General features: G+C 51.0%; 1 protein-coding gene across 3 annotated transcripts; it reads left to right on the top strand.

Moving 5' to 3' along the window:
• Positions 1-50: 50 nt before the first annotated feature.
• On the top strand, positions 51-20328 carry GAS8 (growth arrest specific 8). 3 transcript variants are annotated; one of them, XM_017953692.3, is made up of 9 exons: positions 51-239; positions 8706-8792; positions 12320-12517; positions 13557-13763; positions 16673-16727; positions 17430-17635; positions 18248-18415; positions 18760-18846; positions 19009-20328. In XM_017953692.3, exons 1-9 carry the CDS (start codon positions 159-161, stop codon positions 19189-19191), a joined length of 1272 nt encoding a protein of 423 aa, XP_017809181.2. In that variant the 5' UTR covers positions 51-158; the 3' UTR covers positions 19192-20328. The 3 variants fall into 3 exon arrangements, with proteins under 3 accessions (XP_017809181.2, XP_031513855.1, XP_031513854.1); XM_031657995.1 differs by having other exon boundaries at positions 19058-19165; XM_031657994.1 differs by lacking the exon at positions 51-239 and adding an exon at positions 4350-4452.
• Positions 20329-20753: the final 425 nt, after the last annotated feature.

Below are 20753 nucleotides of genomic sequence, written 5' to 3'. Positions count from 1 at the left end.
CCACCTCCCAGCAGGCGCTCAAACCCCCGCCGCGTGGGGCCGACTCTCTCAGCGCACAGAGCTCTCGTGCAGTGTCTCCTTGCTTCCCCCACTGATCCTAAGAAGAAGGTATCCTTTCAGGTGAAGAAGCACAGAGACCGTAGGTAACCTGTCCAGCGATGCAGTCGGGTGCTGAGAAAGCTCTGACTCCAGGCCCGTGCTCTGCACTTGAAACAAAACAAACCAAACCGAAGTGTCAGGTAGGAAGAATTGGTTCCCAGCTGGGAGTGAAAAAGGCAATGAACTTGACAGATGGACTTGAGCGGCCCAGATTGCAGCAAAGGCTGTTTCAGAGGCCAGTGGTCCGTTCAGCTTCCACTAACCACAGTCAGGCCTCAAGGCCCTGGCTGCCCGGCCCAGCCTGACTCCTGCCCCAACTCCGGTTACAGGGGTAGTGCATGTCTTTGAGTCTGGAAGTCAGTGGGGCAGGCTTTTAGTTTCCCTGTTTCTTTAGTTTACAAAACAAACAAAAACTGCTGTTTAAAAGCCTCTGAAATGATTTCATGACCCACTGGCCTCCTCGCCACCCTGAGGGGTGCAGAGCCTTGCCTCTCAGGGAGGCAGTGGAGCAAGCTAGTGGCTGCCCTGGGAAGTGGGAACAGTGCATGGGCGTAGACCACCCAGAGTTGTTTGGGGTGGCAGGTTGTTTTTTCTCAAAATGACCACAGCAGTCGTTCTGATCCTCTGTGTCTTCCAGAACCTTCCATTCCCATGAAGACACCCCCACCCATGCTGCTTCTCCGTAAACATTATTGGGGCTTGGGACTGCTCTGGCCAGTAAGGGTGGCAGAAGCGATGTCATGTGACTCCCAAGGCTGGGTCTTGAGAAGCATTCAGCTCTGTGGAAAGGTTCCTCCTGGAACTAGAACTTCCTCCACGTCGTGAGGAAGCCCATGCCACATGGGAGGACACCTGTGTGTGTTACTGCTGGCGGTCCCACTGAGCTCCCCGCCAACAGCTGGCTTCAGCTGCCGAAGCGAGTGAGCCTTTGAGCTGTCCTAGGGAGGGGTGTTGAGTGGGGATGAGGCCAGCTGTCCCCACTTTGTCATGGCCAAGTTGCAGATTCATGAGCAGAACAAATGTCATTGGATTAAGCTGCTGTGTTTTAGGGTTGCTTGTTACGCAGCTGTGGTAACTGTAACAGTCATCATTGTGTGTGAATGATTCCCATTTGAGAGAGGAATAAATGATACAGAGGGGGTCTTGTCGAAGGTTGTCCTGCTGGTAATCAATAGGCAGTCTGACTCCAGAGGCCAGTGTCTATTTGTCTTTAACTTTTTATTAATAACATTAGCAAACACCAAAGGTAGAGAGAATGGCACAACTGACCCATATGTACCTACCGCCCAGATTCAGCGATTACTAACTCCTGGCCTGTGCCGTTGCTTCTCTGTCCTCATTCACTTCCCTCCACTGCTGGGTTATTTTGAAGCAAATTATATACACATTAGATCACTGCATTTGTAAATACTTCAATATTTATCTCTCAAAGAAAGTCCATTTGCTGGAGAATTGACTCATGCCTGTAATCTCAGCACTTTGGGAGGCCGAGGTGGGAGGATAGCTTGAGCCCAGGAGTTTGAGACCAGCCTGGGGAACAAAGCAAGACACTATATCTTCAAAAAATAAAAATAAGAACATAAGCCAGGTACAGTGGCTTGGAGGCTGAGGTGGGAGGATCGCTTGAGCCCAGGAGTCCAAGGCTGCAGTGAGCGATGATTGTATGTCTCAAAAAGAAAAGAAAAGAGAAAGTCTAGTCTTCATAAACACTCTTGTTATCCCAACATCAGGCCTTCGCTGAGTTGACGCAGTGGCCTGAGGCAGTTTACCTGGTGGATAGTGGGCGGCAGGAAGCATCAGACGTCAGACAGAGGGCAGTTGGTTTGTTTGTATTAACATTTGCTCTGGGATTTTTCAGGAAACTCAGAGCTGCACAGCTTGACACTGAATGAAAGTATCTTAAGCCATATATGTGAAGAAAAGGCTCTTTTCCAAAAATCTGAACTCAAATTCAATATGAAAAGAACAGGTTGCATTGGGCCCTGTCGGGAGCCCAGGGAGCTGCAATTCAGGACTCCCTAAATGATTCATTCATCTCTGCAGTTCATACCGACAGACCAAGCTGTGCTCTTCGCTTGTGAAAAATGAATACCCTGTCTAGGCTATCCTGAGCTAACCCTCGTATTCTTGCCCTTTTTGCTGAAAGGAATTATTGTTAATATAGCTATTTAATTCAGGACTCTCATCCAGACTTCTGAAGCAAAAAGCCAATCAGCATGAAGCTGCTAGCATATTGGTTTTGTGAAGTAAGTGTTAAATAATAATAATAATTACCCTCACTGTGCTCTCCAGTGTCACTGTCTGACCACCTTATCCCAGGGGGAGGAGGCCCCCTCAGGCCAAGGGAGTCTGGCACAGTGACCAGCCAGACTTCACCAAGGCCTCAGGGCTTACTATAAATAAATCATGGCTTTGTACAAGCTGAGCCAGTGCAGTTCTTCCAACTGGCTGCTCTTCTCCAAGAACAATCAGGACTTGGGTGGGCAAGCAGGAAGTCTCTCATCACAGTGGTTCTCAGATTCCCACCACTGTGTGGGTGCCCGAGGCCTGAGCAAACCCAGCTCATGTGGCAGCATGAGCTGGACGGGAAGACCTAAGTCCACCAAGCCTTTCATTTCTCACCCTTTGCCCCCAGCACAACTTTCTATGAGCATAGATTCTGGAATCTTCATCCCAAGACACACAGGAGAACAAGATCTGCTGCAAGACCTTTTTTTTTTCTTCGAGACATGGTCTCAGGTCTCACTCTGTTACCTAGGCTGGAGTGCAGTGGTGTGATCTTGGCTCACTGCAACCTCCACCTCCAGGGCTCAAACCATCGTCCCACCTCAACCTCCCAAGTAGATGACCACTTTTTTTTTTTTTTTTTTTTTTGGGGCTGGAGTCTGCAAACTCTGTCCTCAGGCTGGAGTGCAGTGGCCAGATCTCAGCTCACTGCAAGCGTGCCTCGGTTTCACGCCATTCTCCTGCCTCAGCCTCCCGGCCAGCTGGGACCACGGTAGCCACCTGCTTGACTATTTTTTTTTTAAGTGAGGCGGGGTTTCACCGTGTTAGCCAGATGGTCTCGATGTCCTGACCTTGATCCATCATGCAGAGGCCTCCCAAAGTGCTGGGATTACAGGCTTGAGTACAGCCGGCTGATGACCACTTTTTAAGAAGATGTTAAAGGTGACAGCTTACGGCCAGGTGTGGGGCTCACGTTATGCTCCCAGCACTTTGGGAGGCTGAGGCAGGAGGATCGCTTGAGACCAGGAGTTTGAGACCATTCTGGGCCATAAAGCATGACCCCATCTCTATAAAAAACTTCTTTAAAAAAGCTGGGTATGGTGTCTCACACCTGTAGTCCCAGCTTCTCAGGAGGCTGAGGTGGGAGGATTGCTTGAGTCCAGGAGGTCGAGGCTGCAGTGAGTTGTGATCACAGCCTAGGCGACAGAAGGAGACCCTGTCTCCAAAAAAAAGAAAAGAAAAAGAAAAGAAAGAAGCACCTGTTTATGACAAACTCAGCCTTCTGGGTGACGTAGATGGTTGTATGTAGGTAACAGGGTAGTTTCAGGGATGGCAAATTCACTTTAGAAATTGTAAAATGCCTAGCAGTCTTCGGAACAAGAGATTAGTTAGAAAAGGAAAGTGACAACTGTGTGTTTTCTGCAGGGCCTGTCGGAAAGTCTCTGGTTTCTCTTCATCCCTGAGGACTGGGGAGGAGGCCTTTTCAGGAAGAGCAGTTTATTTTTGTGAAAGGGATACTTCCTGATTTCAAACATTTGGAACTAAACTGGAACCTATTTTTCTTTCCTATTTCTACGTTTTTGAGGTGTGTGTAAAGCCACCAGCGCAGCAGCTGGGAGGACCCCTCAAAGCGGGGCGGGTGGGGTGAGTGAATCCCAGCGGGTAGAGTCTTTGCCCAGATTTGAATCTCATTTGGGTGATGTTTCAGAGCCCTGGGTGGCAGATGACCATTTATTCAACGGTCCTTCATTCACTCATCCAGCCACTCAGCACATCTTTACTGAGCACGTGCCCTGTGCTGTTCTAGGCGCTGAAGGATAGAAGTGAACGGTTCTCTCCTCATGGAGCTTAGGTTCCAGCAATAAGCAAAACATGTCCTGCAGCGAAAGGCTTCTGGGCTTCTGGGCTGCCGGCGAGATCTTCCCAACTTTCAGTACCGGGTTCCTTCCTGACGCCCGTCTCTAGGGACGCACTCCCGCGGTTGGCAGGGCTGGGGCCCGGCGGAGTCTCGCGAGGATCTGTGACTTCTCGCGGTAGCGCCCAGCGGTTGCCGGGAAACGGCGTGGCTTCCGGGGGGCGCGCGCGTTGGTCCGGGAGTCGCGGCTGGGCCTGTCCGCTGGCGTCATGGTGAGCAGGGGCTGGAGCGGGGCTGGGGTCCTCGGCAGCGGCCTGGAGACCTCGGGGCAGGGAGGCCTCGGTACACAGAGACCCTGGGAGTGGGAGGACTGGAGCGCTGGGTTCCTGGAATTGAGAACTCGGTGCTCTTGTGAGGGTCTCCGTGGGGCAAACTCAGGATGCTCCTGGCCCCGGGGCCTGCCCGCACTCGGAGCTGAGACCTGGGCTGTCCAGAGCCCTGTGCTCCCTGGGGTGGTCGTAGAAAGCCCAGGACCCAGGGTCCGCAGCGCATGGTCCCCAGAAGAGTGAAAATGCGTCAAGGGGACTCCCATCCTGGAATGGGAGACTCGGTCTGTTGGATCCCTGGAACCTAGGGTTTCACCTCACAGGGGCTTTGCAGCGCACCAGGGTGCCCATTGAATAGAGCCGGGGGCAGGGATTACCCTAAGCCCTTTGGTCTCCGGAATGGAGAGCCTGGGGCACACTAGAGTGGCTAGAGATCCCTCTACACCAAGGAGGCCTGGACAGGTCCAGTGCCCTTGGAGTGCCCAGGGCACAGCCTTGGGATACAGGAACCACTGTTCCCTTAGAAAGCCTGGCAGGAGTCAGGCCCAGACCGAGAAGAGGAAGGCGGAGCTCGTGGCCTCATCAGCGCCATCTCTGTCTTTCTCGTGTAAAGGGCTCTCCCTTTGTGATACAGGAATTGTCAGTAACTCAATTTCTGGGCAGGTGTGGCAGGGTGGGTTTCAGCTGGTGGGGGAGGGAAGCTCTGGGAGCCCCACCAAGTCCCTGCAGCTGGCTGTGAAGGTCCCAAATGCTAAGTGATGCTGAACCTTCCTCTGCGGCCTTTAGGGCTTTGTGATGAGGTAGCCTTCTTGGAGTGGAGGGATTAGAAAGAGAGCAGTACATTACGAATTAAGATTTAAGTGGATGAGTTTTTTGGCCCAGGAATGGTCTTCTGAAAACAGACTGTGAAAGAAACTACCAAACTAGGCCAGGAGTCTTGGCGCCGTGACTCACACCTGTAATCCCAGCTCTTTGCGAGGCCGAGGCAGGCGGATCTTGAGGTCAAGAGATCGAGACCATCCTGGCCAACATGGTGAAATTCTGTATCTAGTAAAAATACAAAAATTAGCTGGGCGTGGTGATGTGCGCCTGTAGTTCCAGCTACTCGGGAGGCTGAGGCAGGAGAATGGTGTGAACTTGGGAGGCGGAGCTTGCAGTGAGCTGAGATGGCACCAGTGCACTCCAGCCTGGCAACAGAGCAAGACTACGTCTCTAACAAAACAAAAACAAAAACAAAGGCGGGGCATGGTAGCTGACACCCATAAACCCAGCATGTTGGGAGGCCAAGGTGGGTGGATCACTTGAGGTCAGGAGTTGGAGACCAGCCTGGCCAACATGGTGAAACCCTGTCTCTACTAAAAATACAAAAAAATTGCCAGACATGGTGGTGCGTGCCTGTAATCCCAGCTACTCAGGAGGCTGAGGCAGGAGAATGGCTTGAACCCAGGAGATGGAGCTTGCAGTGAGCCGAGATCACGCCATTCCACTCCAGCGTGGGTGACAGAGTGAGACTCTGTCTCAAAAAAAAAAAAAAAAGAATTCAAGACCAGCCTGGCCAACATGGCGAAACCTTGTCTCTACTAAAAATACAAAAAAAAAAAAAAAAATTAGCTGGGTGTGATGGTGGGCGCCTATAGTCCCAGCTACTTGGGGAGGCTGAGGCAGAAGAATTGTTTGAACCCAGGAGGTGGAGGTTGCCGTGAGCCAAGCCAGCCTGGACGACAGAGGGAGACTCCATCTCAAAAAAAAAAAAAAAAAAAAAAGGATAAATGGATTTAGGTTTTAATGTTTTTTTTTTGTTTTGTTTTGTTTTGTTTTTTTTTTTGAGACGGAGTCTCGCTCTGTCGCCCGGGCTGGAGTGCAGTGGCCGGATCTCAGCTCACTGCAAGCTCCGCCTCCCGGGTTTACGCCATTCTCCTGCCTCAGCCTCCCAAGTAACTGGGACTACAGGCGCTCGCCATCTCGCCCGGCTAGTTTTTTGTATTTTTTAGTAGAGACGGGGTTTCACCATGTTTGCCAGGATGGTCTCGATCTTCTGACCTCGTGATCCACCCGTCTCGGCCTCCCAAAGTGCTGGGATTACAGGCTTGAGCCACCGCGCCCGGCAATGTTTTTTAAAAATAACATTTCCACATTAAATTTGTAATTTTAAAAAAGTTACATAGCTGGGCACAGCAGCAGTTCTCTCCTGTGGTCCCACCTCCTGCGGAGGCTGAGGTGGGAGTATCAGTTGAGCCCAGGAGTTGGAGTCTTCAGTGAGCTGTGTGACCACGCCACTGCACTCCAGCTTGGGTGACAGAGCAAGACCTTGTCTTTAAAAAAGGTGACCGAGGCCGGGCGCGGTGGCTCACGCCTGTAATCCCAGCACTTTGGGAGGCCGAGACGGGCGGATCACAAGGTCAGGAGACTGAGACCATCCTGGCTAACACGGTGAAACCCCGTCTCTACTAAAAAATACCAAAAAAAAAAAACTAGCCGGGCGAGGTGGCGGGCGCCTATAGTCCCAGCTACTCAGGAGGCTGAGGCAGGAGAGTGGTGTGAACCCCGGAGGCGGAGCTAGCAGTGAGCTGAGATCCGGCCGCTGCACTCCAGCCTGGGCGACTGAGCGAGACTCCGTCTCAAAAAAAAAAAAAAAAAAAAAAAAAAAAGGGTGACCGAGACATGTAGACACAGAAAAGCATGGGCTGAAGACTATTGGGAGTAGCAAAGTCAGCAGGATAGGATATGGAAATTTGGTATCTGCTTGAGTGCTCTGTAAATGAGTGGCCAGACAGAACTGCTCCTGGTGTTACGCTGGTTTCAGCAACTTCCACAAGGAGGTGGGGTTAGAAGGTTCTCTCCCAACCTTGTCAAAGTTGCTAAAACCACGCACGACGCCATGCGCAGTTCTGTCTGGCAGTCCATTACAGAGCTCTCGTGGTGGGTGCTGTCCGCCCAGGCTTTCTTGACCAGGCTTCTCTGAAGCAATTTTCTCTTTGGAAGGAAGGAAACTTCTGGTTGTCACAACCACTTGCGGTTATGGAGGCTTTTCTCCCTACGCTTACTGAGTGGTGTCTTGCAGGTCTTTTCCATGGTGGTTACCACGTATTGCTGCCAGCATGGTAACGTTTGGCAGTGTGGTATTGAGGCTCTTCCCTCGGAGCCCAGGGACCTTTTGCATGCACAGCAGAGGTCTTTACTATTACCAAGAAGTGAGTGGGTTTGGAATGGGTTCCCCCTCTCTTAGTTTTTGGAGACAGGGTCTCGTTCTGCTGCCCAGGCTGGAGTGCAGTGGTGCCAACATAGCTCACTGCAGCCTTAAACTTCTAGGCTCAAGTGATCCTCCTGCCTTGGCCTCCCAAAGTGCCGGGATGACACGTGTGAGCCACTGTGCCTGGTCACCATATACCAAGGAATGAGTGGGTTTGGAGTGGGTTCCCTCTCTTTACTTTTTTTTTTTAAGGTACAATTTTCTTTTCTTTCTTTCTTTCTTTTTTTTTTTTTTTGAGACTGAGTCTGGCTCTGTCGCCCAGGCTGGAGTGCAGTGGCCGGATCTCAGCTCACTGCAAGCTCCGCCTCCCGGGTTTACGCCATTCTCCTGCCTCAGCCTCCGGAGTAGCTGGGACCACAGGCGCCCGCCACCTCGCCCGGCTAGTTTTTTGTATTTTTTAGTAGAGACGGGGTTTCACCGTGTTAGCCAGGATGGTCTCGATCTCCTGACCTCGTGATCCGCCTGTCTCGGCCTCCCAAAGTGCTGGGATTACAGGCTTGAGCCACCGCGCCCGGCTTTTTTTTTTTTTTTTTTCTTTCTTTTTGAGACGGAGTCTTGCTTTGTCGCCCAGGCTGGAGTGCAATGGTGTGATCTTGGCTGACTGCAACCTCTGCCTCCCGGGTTCAAGCGAGTCTTCTGCCTCAGCCTCCCGAGTAACTGGGACTACAGGCACATGCCACCACGCCCGGCTGGGTTTCCTCTCTTTTCTAGAAGGAATGTTCTCCTTCTCGAAAGGAAGGTTTCTCCTTTGTGCTTCTCCAAATGCAACAGCAGGATGTGTGTGTGGTTAAGGGTGGGAACACTCAAGGCAGTGATGTGCTCCAGGTGAGCAGAAGGGCGAGCGGTTCCAGAGCCTTTTCTGCCAAATGTCCCTGGGAGCACATCAGAGCCAGCCAAGAAGGGGAAGCTGTTAGAGTCTCTCTTACTTACTCTATTATCTCCACCAAAGGCACCCAAAAAGAAAGGGAAGAAAGGCAAAGCCAAAGGCACCCCGATTGTGGATGGGCTTGCTCCAGAGGACATGAGCAAGGAGCAGGTGAGCACAGCAGGCTGTGGCCCAGTCCCTGGGTGGGCGTGGGTGGGCGTCACGCAGGGCGCCTGCATGAACCTCTCATGTGGCTGCACCATTTGTCCATCTCGCCATGTGGATCCACCGTTCTGTCCAGGCCAGAACACCCGCCCCCTGTGGCCCGTGATTCCTATCAGCGGCAGAGCTTTCGGGTACACTGTGTCTTTTCAAAAAGGCAATGAGGCTGTTAAAGAACTTTGTAATAGGCCAGGCGCGGTGGCTCACGCCTGTTATCGCAGCACTTTGGGAGGCCGAGACGGGCGGATCACAAGGTCAGAAGATCGAGACCATCCTGGCTAACACGTTGAAACCCCATCTCTACTAAAAATACAAAAAAATTAGCCGGGCGAGGTGGCGGCGCCTGTAGTCCCAGCTACTCGGGAGGCTGAGGCAGGAGAATGGTGTGAACCTGGGAAGTGGAGCTTGCAGTGAGCCGAGATCGCGCCACTGCACTCCAGCCTGGGCGACAGAGCGAGACTCCGTCTCAAAAAAAAAAAAAGAACTTTGTAATAGGGCGGTAGGAATGTGGAAGGACATGTGTTTCTGATCTAAAAGCTATTTTTAATTTCATGTATTCTCCTTCAGTCTTACCGGTTTTTGCACCTGATGTGTATGGACTTATCATAGTACACATACTTAGCATTCTCCTTTATTTTATTTGCCATTAAACATTATCTCAAAAAAGGAAGTTTTTAAAGGAAAGATGATTTACTTAAAATCACATCTGAATCTGATTAATCATTGGTTGTTTTTGATAAAAGTCCCAACGAGGAGTAACAGCATCAGGGCTGCCTTTTTCTTGTTGCTTATTCTAGGGAGGAGGTGATGCTTTTATAGTTTCTTTGTAGGAGTTAGTTTAAGTCCCTTCTTCATTTGGATGTAGTTAAGGGCTACAGAACATAATTATATAATTACAATTTTACCTAAAAGGCTCCTGAAGACGGCAGTGTCTGGCAAGCACGGTGCGCCCTCCGGCCTCTGCCCTGATGGACGACTGCCCGTGGGCACCTGACATGGGACATGAAGACTGTGTCAACTCGGTGTTATTGTTAATCTTACCTTCTTTAGATAGTTGTAAGATAAAAAATCAATACGAAGGAGACTGAAAGAGTCACATGACCTGAAGTTGGAGCTGGGTGGAGGTCCTTGAACAATGGTAAAGAATGGCTTTATTTGACATGCAGGAAAACCATTGGCAGTTTAAGCCAGTGGCTAAGCAGAGAGGTGATGGGGTCAGGTTTGTGTTCTGGAAAGATGTGTGGAGCTGCTGGGTGGAGAACGGATTGAACACTGCGTTGTCCCATCGTGTGAGCTGCTGCCCGTCTCCCTGTTTGCTTCCCATTCCTGGGGAGACAGGCCTTGTGGGGCAGTGGCCATGCAGTCTACTGGGCAGGCCCTTGCACTGTACATTGCACATGGAGCCGCAGACTCAGAGGGCTTCTTCAGGGTCCAGGCAGGTGGGGAGGGATGGGGGCGACCTGGAGACTCCTGCCCCGCAGCAGACGACAGTTTTCGTCAGTTCACTGCGGATTGCCCGGTGGGCCTAGGACTTCAGTGCTGTTTTTTTCTGGTTTTCCAAGAGAAGCTGGAAATCTGGATATTTATAAGAAATCTGAATATTGAGTGATGGCAAAATCTCAACACCGTGTGAGCCAAACAGACCAGTCAGAAACCCTGGTTCAGGCTCCGCACAGGAGACACTAAAGGTCTGTGACGTGAAGACATTTGTCACTGTGCTGAGGCACTGCTTGGATTCGGGGGTGCTGTGCCTCCCTCATGTGAACCTAGCCCCCGCCCGGCATCCTCAGCTCAGAACCCCTCCTGCTGCTGCTGCTTGATTGGTCGTTGTCTTGTCTTCTTTTGAGGTGAGAAATGTGGTTTCCCTGTGGGGAGTGTGGTGCTGAGAAAGGAAAAGGCTTTACAGTAAGTGGCCCGGGGCTGTGCCCAAAAAGTAACTGATTCTGACGGAGTCTTGCTGTGTCGCTCAGGCTGGAGTGCAGTGGCGTGATCTCAGCTCACTGCGCGAACTCGCCTTCCGGGTTCACGCCATTCTGCTGCCTCAGCCTGCCCGGTAGCTGGGACTACAGGCACCCGCCACCACGCCCGGCTAATTTTTTGTATTTTTTAGTAGAGATGGGATTTCACCGTGTTAGCCAGGATGGTCTCGATCTCCTGACCTCGTGATCCGCCCGTCTCGGCCTCCCAAAGTGCTGGGATTACAGGCTTGAGCCACCGCGCCCGGCCCAGTAAACTGATTCTTAAGGGAAATGAGCTCCCAAGAAAGCTGGAAGCCTGTCCTACTTTTTTTTTTTCTATTTGCAGATTCGCAGTTGAACCCCCTTGAGGGTCAGGAGTCTGCTGGTTTTGTGTGTTTTTTGCTTAACATTATATCTTTAGAGGTGAATTTTTTTCATTTAGCATTATCATATGAATTTGTTTAAATGCTGCTACATCATTTGCCTGTATATGTTTTGTGTTAATGTGATATTTCTCCTAGTTGATATGTTCTAATTTGCCAACCATTTCCATATTTATTTATTTATTTTTTTAGAGACAGGGTCCTGCTCTGTCACCCAGGTGGAGTGCAGTGATGTGATCATGGCTCACTGCAACCTCGACCTCCCAGGTTCAAGCAATCCTCCTATCTCAGTCTTCTGAGTAGCTGGGACTATAGGCACGTGCCACCACTCCTGGCTAATTTTTTTTTTTTTTTTTTTGTAGTGACGGGGTTTTGCCATGTTGCCTGGGCTGGTCAACTCTGGGTCTCAAAAGATCCTCCCACTTTGGCCTCCCAGAGTGGCGGGAGCCACCATGCCTGGCTGTTTGTGTATTTTTTGAGACAGAATCTCACTCTGTCACCCAGGCTTGAGTGTAGTGGCATGATCGTAATTAACTGCAGCCTCAGCCTCCTAAGCTTAAGTGACTCCCCCCTCAGCTTTCCCAGTAGCTGAGACTATAGGTGCCATCATGCCTGGTGAATTCAAAAAAAATTTTGCAGAGATGAGGACTTGCTATGTTGCCCAAGCTGGTCTTAGACTCTTGGGCTCAAGGGATCCTTCCACCTCGGCCTCCCAGAGTGCTGGGGTTACAAGCGAGAGCCACTGTGCCTCGCTCATTTCCCTGTTTAAACTGGTCTTAGATTATTTCCTTTTCGATATTTTTGCTGTTGTAATAATGGTGTGGGTAATATCTTTGAGCAAGATGTTCTTATATTTCTTTTGAGAAATTTCTTAGGCATAAATTCTCAGGAATGGATGAAAGGATATAGTTATTTTATGATTATTGGTCAAATTGAAGAGAATTCTTCCATTTGCTGAATGTATTCTGTCTCTGGAGCTTCCTAGCCTTATATTTTAACTTTTTACGTTCAGCTGTTTATTTTTAGGTGAAATTGAGTCCTCCCTCTTTCTTCCTTGCCTTTCTTCGGCCACACGCCCCTTTGCCGTGCATGGGCCCCTGCTCAGTGCCTCACCTGACCCACTGCACCTGGCCAGGTGGAGGAGCACGTCAGCCGCATCCGGGAGGAGCTGGACCGCGAGCGGGAGGAACGAAACTACTTCCAGCTGGAGCGGGACAAGATCCACAGCTTCTGGGAGATCACACGGAGGCAGCTGGAGGAGAAGAAGGCTGAGCTGCGGAACAGAGACCGGGAGATGGAGGAAGCTGAGGAGAGGCACCAGGTGGAGATCAAGGTGAGTGGGGCCAGCCTGCCTGTGGCCACGTGGTCACCACACAGCTGCAGAGGAGCTGGACCCAGTGAGGGTGCAGGTGGGACATTTTCTGTTCTTGGCTTTAGGAGTCACAGCCCTAGAAGTGTTTTTTATAAAAGGCTGAGGGAGAAAACCTGCAGGTCCTGAGGGTTTAAAATGCAGTTTCCACAACCTGGAGGGAGTATGGGCTCTGGGGGCAGACTGGCCTGTTTGCAACTCAGCTCTGCCACTGAACACCCCATGAGCTGGGGATGCACCTCACCTCCCAGCCTTGGTGTCCTACTCTGTGCCTCAAGTGTACAGGTTTGCATAGCTGAACAGGCATGTGTAGCTGTGTACAGGTGAGGAGGCATGCAGGTGAGCAGGTGGATGCAAGTGTTGAGGTGTGTGCAGGTGAGGAGGTGTGTGCAGGTGAGGCATGGGGAGGTGAGCAAGTGGGGCAGATATGTGCAGATGAGGTGTGTGTAGGTGAGCAGGTGTCTACAGGTATGACAGGTGAGGAGGTATAGTACAGGTATGGTGCAGGGGACCAGGTGTGTACAGGAAGGTACAGGTGAGATGTACAGGTGACCAGGTGTGTACAGGTACAGACAGGTGAGGAGGTGTAGTACAGGTGTGGTGCAGGGGACTAGGTATATACAGGAAGGTACAGGTGAGGAGGTATACAAGTGACCAGGTATGTACGGGTACAGACAGGTGAGGAGGTGTGGTGCAGGTGTGGTGCAGGTGACCAGGTGTGTATAGGAATGTGCAGGTGAGGAGGTGTACAGATGTGGTGCAGGTGACTGGTGTGTACAGGTACGGACGGGTGAGGAGGTGTGGTACAGGTGTGGTGCAGGTGACCAGGTCTGTACAGGAATATGCAGGTGAAGGGGTGTGGTACAGGTGATCAGGTGTGTACAGGTATGTACAGGTGAGGAGGTGTGGTAGAGGTGAACAGGTGTGTACAGGTATGGACGGGTGAGGAGGTGTGGCACAGGTGTGGTGCAGGTGAGCAGGTGGTACTCCCTTTGCCCTGCAGGTGTACAAGCAGAAAGTGAAGCACCTGCTGTATGAGCACCAGAACAACCTGACTGAGATGAAGGCCGAGGGCACCGTAGTCATGAAGCTGGCACAGAAGGAGCACCGCACACAGGAGGGTGTGCTGCGCAAGGACATGCGGGCACTGAAGGTGGAGCTGAAGGAGCAGGAGCTGGCCAACGAGGTGGTGGTGAAGAACCTACGGCTGGTAGGTGTGGCGGGGGCACGTGGAGGCTGACAGGTGGTTGGGACGGCGAGCCTAGTGCTGCATGAACTCCTGTTTATTCAACAGCAACTGGGAATTCATGTTTTTGTGTAAGACCTTCTGCATTTTTGCAATTTGTTGAAATTTTTTTTTAAAGCATGCATCCAAACAAACTCCATTTTGGGACCAAGTACACAATTCTGTTTCAGATCTCAGCAAAAAATTGACGTCCCTGAAGAAAAAAATCCAGCTTAGGATCTTTCATGTGCTGCTGACACCTGATACCCAGAGGCTTTTCCTAGGGAATAGCGTCAGATGCATTTAGTAGAATGCAAACCAACCATTAAAATATCCAGTGTGTTGACTCCTGGGCAGCTGTGACAGTTTGTCATACAAGCTGGTCTGATTTTTACTTTTGAGGCGGGGGGTTTCCAGGGCAGCACTAAATTCATTTGTGCACCTGGTTGAGTGACTCACACCCGTAATCCCAGCACTTGGGAGGGTTAGGTGGGAGAATTGGTTGAGGCCAATAGTTTGAGACTAGCTTGGGTGAAATAGTTGAACCCCATGTCTGAAAATTAAAAAACCGTTAACTGGTGTGGCAGCTCATGCCGATAGTTTCAGCTACTTGGGAGGCTGAGGCGGAGGGTCTCTAGAGCTCAGAAGTCAAGGCTGTAGTGAGCTAGGATTGCGCCTCTGCACTCCAGCCTAGGTGACAGAGTGAGACAAAACAAAAAGGAAAGAACTTACTGGCTGAGTGTCCATTAGCTGCTAGGTCCTGATCTGATCTCTGACAAAATGCCTGCCCGACTGGGTCTGATGGTCTAGAAAGGAGAGACAACAGGTGAGCTGGAAGACAAAATAAATGTGTCAGATACAACAGAGTATCTGGTGGGGAAGAGTGCTACAGAAGGAGCAAAGTGGGGAGAGGTGGGGTGCAGTTTTGTACAAGTAGGTGACCAGCTGGGAGAGGGGATGGGCCAGTGGGAAGGCCCAGAGTAACAAGGAGGAGAACGCTGGGGGAGAGGGGTCAGAGCTTGTCCGCCTTGAAAGCTGTGTGAGGAGTGGGACTTTGACCCTGGGGGAGTCGATTGCCCTCTGAGAACCTGGGCAGAGGAGAGTCGTGTCTGACTAAGGTTCTTCCTGGCTGCTGGGTTGAGGAGACTTTCTTAACACATTTGCCTCATGCCTGGAAGCAGTCCAGCCTCAACTGAATCTGGAAGAAACTTGGTGACATTGCTGACTTTGCAGCAAAGCATAAGAGTGCTGAAGTCTTGAACCCTCCAGAATTATCTGGTCTTAACCCAGGTCCTGGATATGGTATTGTTACAGAATCAGAGTTTCCTGCTGGGTAAAAATACGGCTTTAGGCCAGGTGTGGTGGCTCACGCCTGTAATCCCAGCACTTTGGGAGGCCGAGGCGGGCGGATCACGAGGTTGGGAGTTTGAGACCAGCCTGACCAACTTGGCGAAACCCTGTCTCTACTAAAAATACAAAAATTGGCCAGGCATGGTGGCGCGTGCCTGTAATCCAAGCTACTTGGGACGCTGAGGCAGAAGAATCGCTTGAACCTGGGAGATGGACGTTGTGGTGAGCCGAGATCGTGCCACTGCACTCCAGCCTGGGCAATAGAGTGAGAATCTGTCTCAAAAAAAAAGAAAGATTGCTGCTTTAAAAATAATTGGCCGGGCTCACACCTGTAATCCCAGCACTTTGGGAGGCCGAGACGGGTGGATCACGAGGTCAGGAGATCGAGACCACCCTGGCTAACACGGTGAAACCCCGTCTCTACTAAAAATACAAAAAAATTAGCTGGGCGTGGTGGCAGACACCTGTAGTTCCAGCTAATCGGGAGGCTGACGCAGGAGAATGGCATGAACCTGGGAGGCGGAGCTTGCAGTGAGCCGAGATGGCGCCACTGCACTCCAGCCTGGGCGACAGAGCGAGATTCTGTCTCAAAAAAAAAAAAAAAAAAAAAAAATTAATTTTTTATGCAGAATTTTAATATATAATGTTTATTTAAATATAATATATAATAATTGCTTATTTAAAAAAATATATATTTATTTTTAGAGATGAAGTCTCACTCTGTCTCCCAGGCTGCAGTGCAATGGTACAGTCGTAGCTCACTGCAGCGTCAAACTCCTAGTCTCAAGTGATCCTTCTGCCTTAGCCTCCCAAGTAGCTGGGACTATAGATATGAGCCACCACACCCACCTAATCTTTTTTTTTTTTGAGATGGAGTTTTGCTCTTGTTGCCCAGGCTGGAGTGCAGTGGTGTAATCTGAGTTCACCACAATCTCCGCCTCCTGGGTTCAAGTGATTCTCCTGCCTCAGCCTCCCGAGTAGCTGGGATTACAGGCGTGCGCCACCACGCCAGGCTAATTTTGTATTTTTAGTAGAGATGGGGTTTCTCTATGTTGGTCAGGCTGGTCTCGAACTCCCGACCTCAGGTGGTCGGCCCACCTCGGCCTCCCAAAGTGCTGGGATGACAGGTGTGAATACTTTGAAAATGCTGCTTTAGGCAGCAGTGCAGCAGGTTGGAAACTACACACGGCACCTGGAGAGACCCCACGGCTCTGTGTGGATGTGGCTGCTGCTCTCCAGGCTGTGGGATGGTTTGGTAAGGAAACCAAGCTGGGTTCAGTGCTCATGACGTCTGTTCATGTTCTCTCAAGCTTAGAGGCGACTTTACTTGAGGGAGGTGAGTTAGGAAATGTGCAGGTGAACAAAACCGTGTTACTCTGGGCATATTTCATGAACCTGGAGGTGAGGGGAACCCAGTAGCCAGCAGCAAAATGGGGTTTGTTGGGCTGGGTTTTTCATGGAGGTGAGGAACAGGGTCAGCCTGAAGGGAGCGGGCTTGCCTCTATGTCTCGCTGTCCAGTAACAGCCTCTTTTCACCTGTGCAGAAACACACCGAGGAGATCACCAAGATGCGGAATGATTTTGAGAGGCAAGTTCGAGGTCAGTTTCCCATGTGCTCATTGTGTAGGACGGTGCCAGAGACACCCTCCCCGCCCCTCCTCCATCCGAAAGGAATTTACCTCCAGAGCTTGTTAACTCAGGGAACAAAAACTAGATTAAAACAGCCCAGGCATGCAAGAGAAAGAATGTGGAAGTTTCCAAGGCCAGTAGACCCACTCAGAATCCCGGAACAACCTATTTCCATGTGAGTTTGGGAGGCTGTGAGTACCACACACTTTCCCACTCCTAGCTAAAATCAGTAGTTATCAGCAGGTGGTAGCTATTCAGTGCCATGGGCAGCATTTTTAAAATAGTCTTCTCCATGGCTCCTGGTCTGAGAAGGCTCCAATTTCAGCAGTCTGTTTTACTCATAAAGGCTGATAGTCTGGCTGGATGGCCACACAGGCCTTGCTTACTGCTCACTGGGGTCAGCTGACATGCAGCTGTTGGCACCCCCAGTGCAGGGAGCGATTAGCAATGCCTGTCGCTGGCAAAGGCAGGCTGACAGTGGTGTGTGTGCTGAGTACGAGCAGCAGCAGAAAACACTCAGTCTAAACCCCTCTGTTCTCTTGCAGAGCTTGCTTGCAAAGCTGTTCTGACCACAGTGGGCGTTTTGGGCCCCTGTTTACAGGCTGCATGTTCTGTAGCCATAGGGGCACCACTTCTTCCTCTGCCAAGCTGCTGTTTGCTGCTGCCTTTCAGAAATTGAGGCCAAGTATGATAAGAAGATGAAGATGCTGAGGGACGAGCTCGACCTGCGGAGAAAGACTGAGCTCCACGAAGTGGAGGAGAGGAAGAACAGCCAGATCAACACGCTGATGCAGCGCCACGAGGAGGCCTTCACCGACATCAAGAACTACTACAATGACATCACCCTCAACAACCTGGCCCTCATCAACTCCCTCAAGGTGCTGCGCGTGGGGTGGGCTGGGGAGACACACTCTGCCTGTCCTAGAATGTGGGCTGCAGAGTCCTGGGGATCCAGACCCCAGCTCTCCACCCCAACACCCCCGATACTTTTTATAGGATTATTTGACAATGCCCTTCTCAGATCCTTGATTGAAATTCCTAAATAATGTAACCTATCGCTACCTATTGTTAAAAGCAGTCAGGATATTGCCCTCACCCTAGTGCGGAGGGGGAAGTAATCAAGTGTATTCTGATTTGTAAAAGCTTGGGTGGAACTGCAGCGAGTGACATGATGTGGCCGGAGTGGATAAGTGTCATCGTCACTACATGCTGGCAGTGACAGGACTTTCTACAGTAGACAGTGGCCCTTGGTGGAATCTCGAACAAAGTGTAGTCCCTCAGTGTGCATGGAAGCTGCATTCCCAGAAAACTCCGAATAAGTTGAAGCTGTAGAAATACTGTTTATACATAGAACAGGTCTAGGTGCTAGCATGCCTGAGGCTGGCAGGATCTGGTGATGGGCAGGAGAGCACCCAGCTCTCACCCTGCAGGCCACAGCCCCTTTGGTTCTGCCTGCTGAGCCCCTGCTGGGCCTGTGCTTGTGCCTGCAGGAGCAGATGGAGGACATGCGGAAGAAGGAGGACCACCTGGAGAGGGAGATGGCAGAGGTGTCTGTGCAGAACAAGCGCCTGGCAGACCCTCTCCAGAAGGCTCGGGAGGAGATGAGCGAGATGCAGAAGCAGCTCGCCAACTACCAGAGGGACAAGCAGATCCTGCTTGTGAGTTTCCTGCTGGATTCCTCTCCCTCCTTGGCACGAGTTAGCCTAGACTCAGGAGGAAGGAGCATCACAGGGGCAGGAAGGGAGACGGGGGAGGCCTACATTTCTCCTTTTTCTGCCTTGTGTTCTCCTGGGGAAAGTAAAGTCTGGGGGTGTTTTGGAGACAAGGCCCTCATCTTCCACCGTGTGCTACTGACCTGCCTTGATGGGGCTCAGCTGCTTGTGTCCTGGAACCATGTCTTTCTGGTGATTATTTTTGGCCTTGCCATCTCCCAGGAGCCTGTGTTACTTGGATGACTGTGAATCTTGAATACTTTCTGTCCCCTACTCCGTTTTTCCTCCAGTGCACAAAAGCCCGTTTGAAAGTCACAGAGAAAGAGCTGAAAGACCTGCAGTGGGAGCATGAAGTGTTAGAGCAGCGGTTCACCAAGGTGAGTGGGCACCAGGCTGGCCCTGCAGCGGGGGGTGGCACCCCTGCTAGCCAGGGACGGGGCTCTCCTTGTGGCCCTGGCCCCTGGACCAGCTTCAGATACCTTGGCCAGGTTTTTGGGTTCTGAAGCTGGGGGCCCTATTCCCTGTAACTCATTCCACAGCTTCTAAGAGGCAAAAACCTTTGGCCTATTCCGCATGCATATCCTGCAGAAGGCCTGAGGTCTCATGGGGAGCAGATCACACATGACGTTCGGCCCCTCAAGCGCTCACCTCTGAAAGCACACGAGGGATGCCTGGCCCCTGCAGCAGCTCTTCTTCCATGGGCTTATGTTTCTAAGTGCTAACCTATTACCTTCTCGTTGTAAAGAAGTCATGGGGTCTTAAGTGTAAGTGAAAATGAGCCTCCAGCTCCTCACGCTGGCGAGTTGTATGAGCTCCCTTCCAGGTTTCCTGCATGCTCTAGTGTGGATGTGACTGTGTGTGTTATGAACACGGGATCAGGCCATAAGCACAACTTGCTTTTTAATCTCACAGTGTATCAGGCTGCACACAGGAAGCCGTTTCATCCTTTTCACAGTCACGTGGTGCTGCATTTCATGAATGTTTGATCATTTGGCTGACTCCCCTCTGTTTGTAATCCTCTGCTGTTATAAGCATTGCTGCCTCGATGCTTTTAAATTTGTCTTTGTGCACGTGTGTGAGATTGCTTCTTAGGAAAGCCAGCTCCTAGCAGTGGGATTGTTGGGTCTGAGGGGTCTGTGTTGAGGGTTCTGATCTGTCCAGAGGGCTGCGCTGAGTCACACACCTGCCAGGGTGCGGAGGGGCCGTCTGCATCCTCAGCTGCACCAGATCTGACAGGTTTAAACCTTTGCAGAAGTGACTGGGGAGAAAACATTTCATTTCGTGTGCCCTTCCGAGATTGCCAGTGAGTGGCAGGGATGCTTGGTCCTGTCTTTGTCCCTCAAAGAGACTCCTTGCCTCTGTTGAGTTTCAAAGTTCTGGCCAAGGACCAGTCCTTGCACCATGGGGCCCTCAAGGCTTTGTGTGTGGTGTGCGTGGCCAGATCATCTTATCTCGAGCTGCAGTTACCTGTGCTGTTTGTGTTCTCTAGCCTAACTGAAATTCATGAACACAAACGGTTGTAGTAGGATTCGCCCCTCGGAAACATCCCATCTGTCTGTCAGATCTAGCCCCACCTTCGGAGACACCTCAGGTCCTACCTGATGCGCATTGCTAGGCTGTGCCAACTCTTGGCACCTAAGGGAAGGGTGCCCCAGTGAGACTCTGAGGACTGCTGTGTTAGGGGCCCTTCCTCCTCCCTGTGAGTTTTGAGGTGGACATTACTGAAGAGGAGAGCAGAGACGTGCCTGGGTTGGAGTCTTGTTCCCTGCCATATTTTCCTCCATTTGAATGTGGTTCCTGACACTGTCAAAGTCAGTGTCTCTTCCTAGAGAACTGGGGGCTCAAATTTGTCAGCAAAATTTAGAGACCAAAGGCACTTACTTACTTATTTTTATTTTTTGAGATGGAGTCTCACTCCATCGCCAGGCTGGAGTGCCGTGGCGCGATCTTGGCTCACTGCAACCTCCGCCTTCTGGGTTCAAGTGATTCGCCTGCCTCAGCCTCCTGGGTAGCTGGGACTACAGGTGCCCACCACCACGCCCGGCTAATGTTTTGTATTTTTAGTAGAGACGGGGTTTCACCGTGTTAGCCAGGATGGTCTCGATATCTTGACCTTGCGATCCGCCCGCCTCAGCCTCCCAAAGTGCTGGGATTACAGGCGTGAGCCACTGCGCCCGGCCCAAAGGCACTTACAATCCACGTGCCTGCGGACAGGGAATTGGATTTAAGCAAATCTGGGGAATTCTTTTTTTTTTTTTTTTTTTTTTTTTTTTTTTTTTTTTTT

Source organism: Papio anubis, chromosome 18 (assembly GCF_008728515.1).
Source record: "Papio anubis isolate 15944 chromosome 18, Panubis1.0, whole genome shotgun sequence".
Taxonomy (NCBI): Eukaryota; Metazoa; Chordata; class Mammalia; order Primates; family Cercopithecidae; genus Papio; species Papio anubis.
Note: the sequence above shows the minus strand (reverse complement) of the source record. Positions and strands in the feature narration are given on the sequence as shown.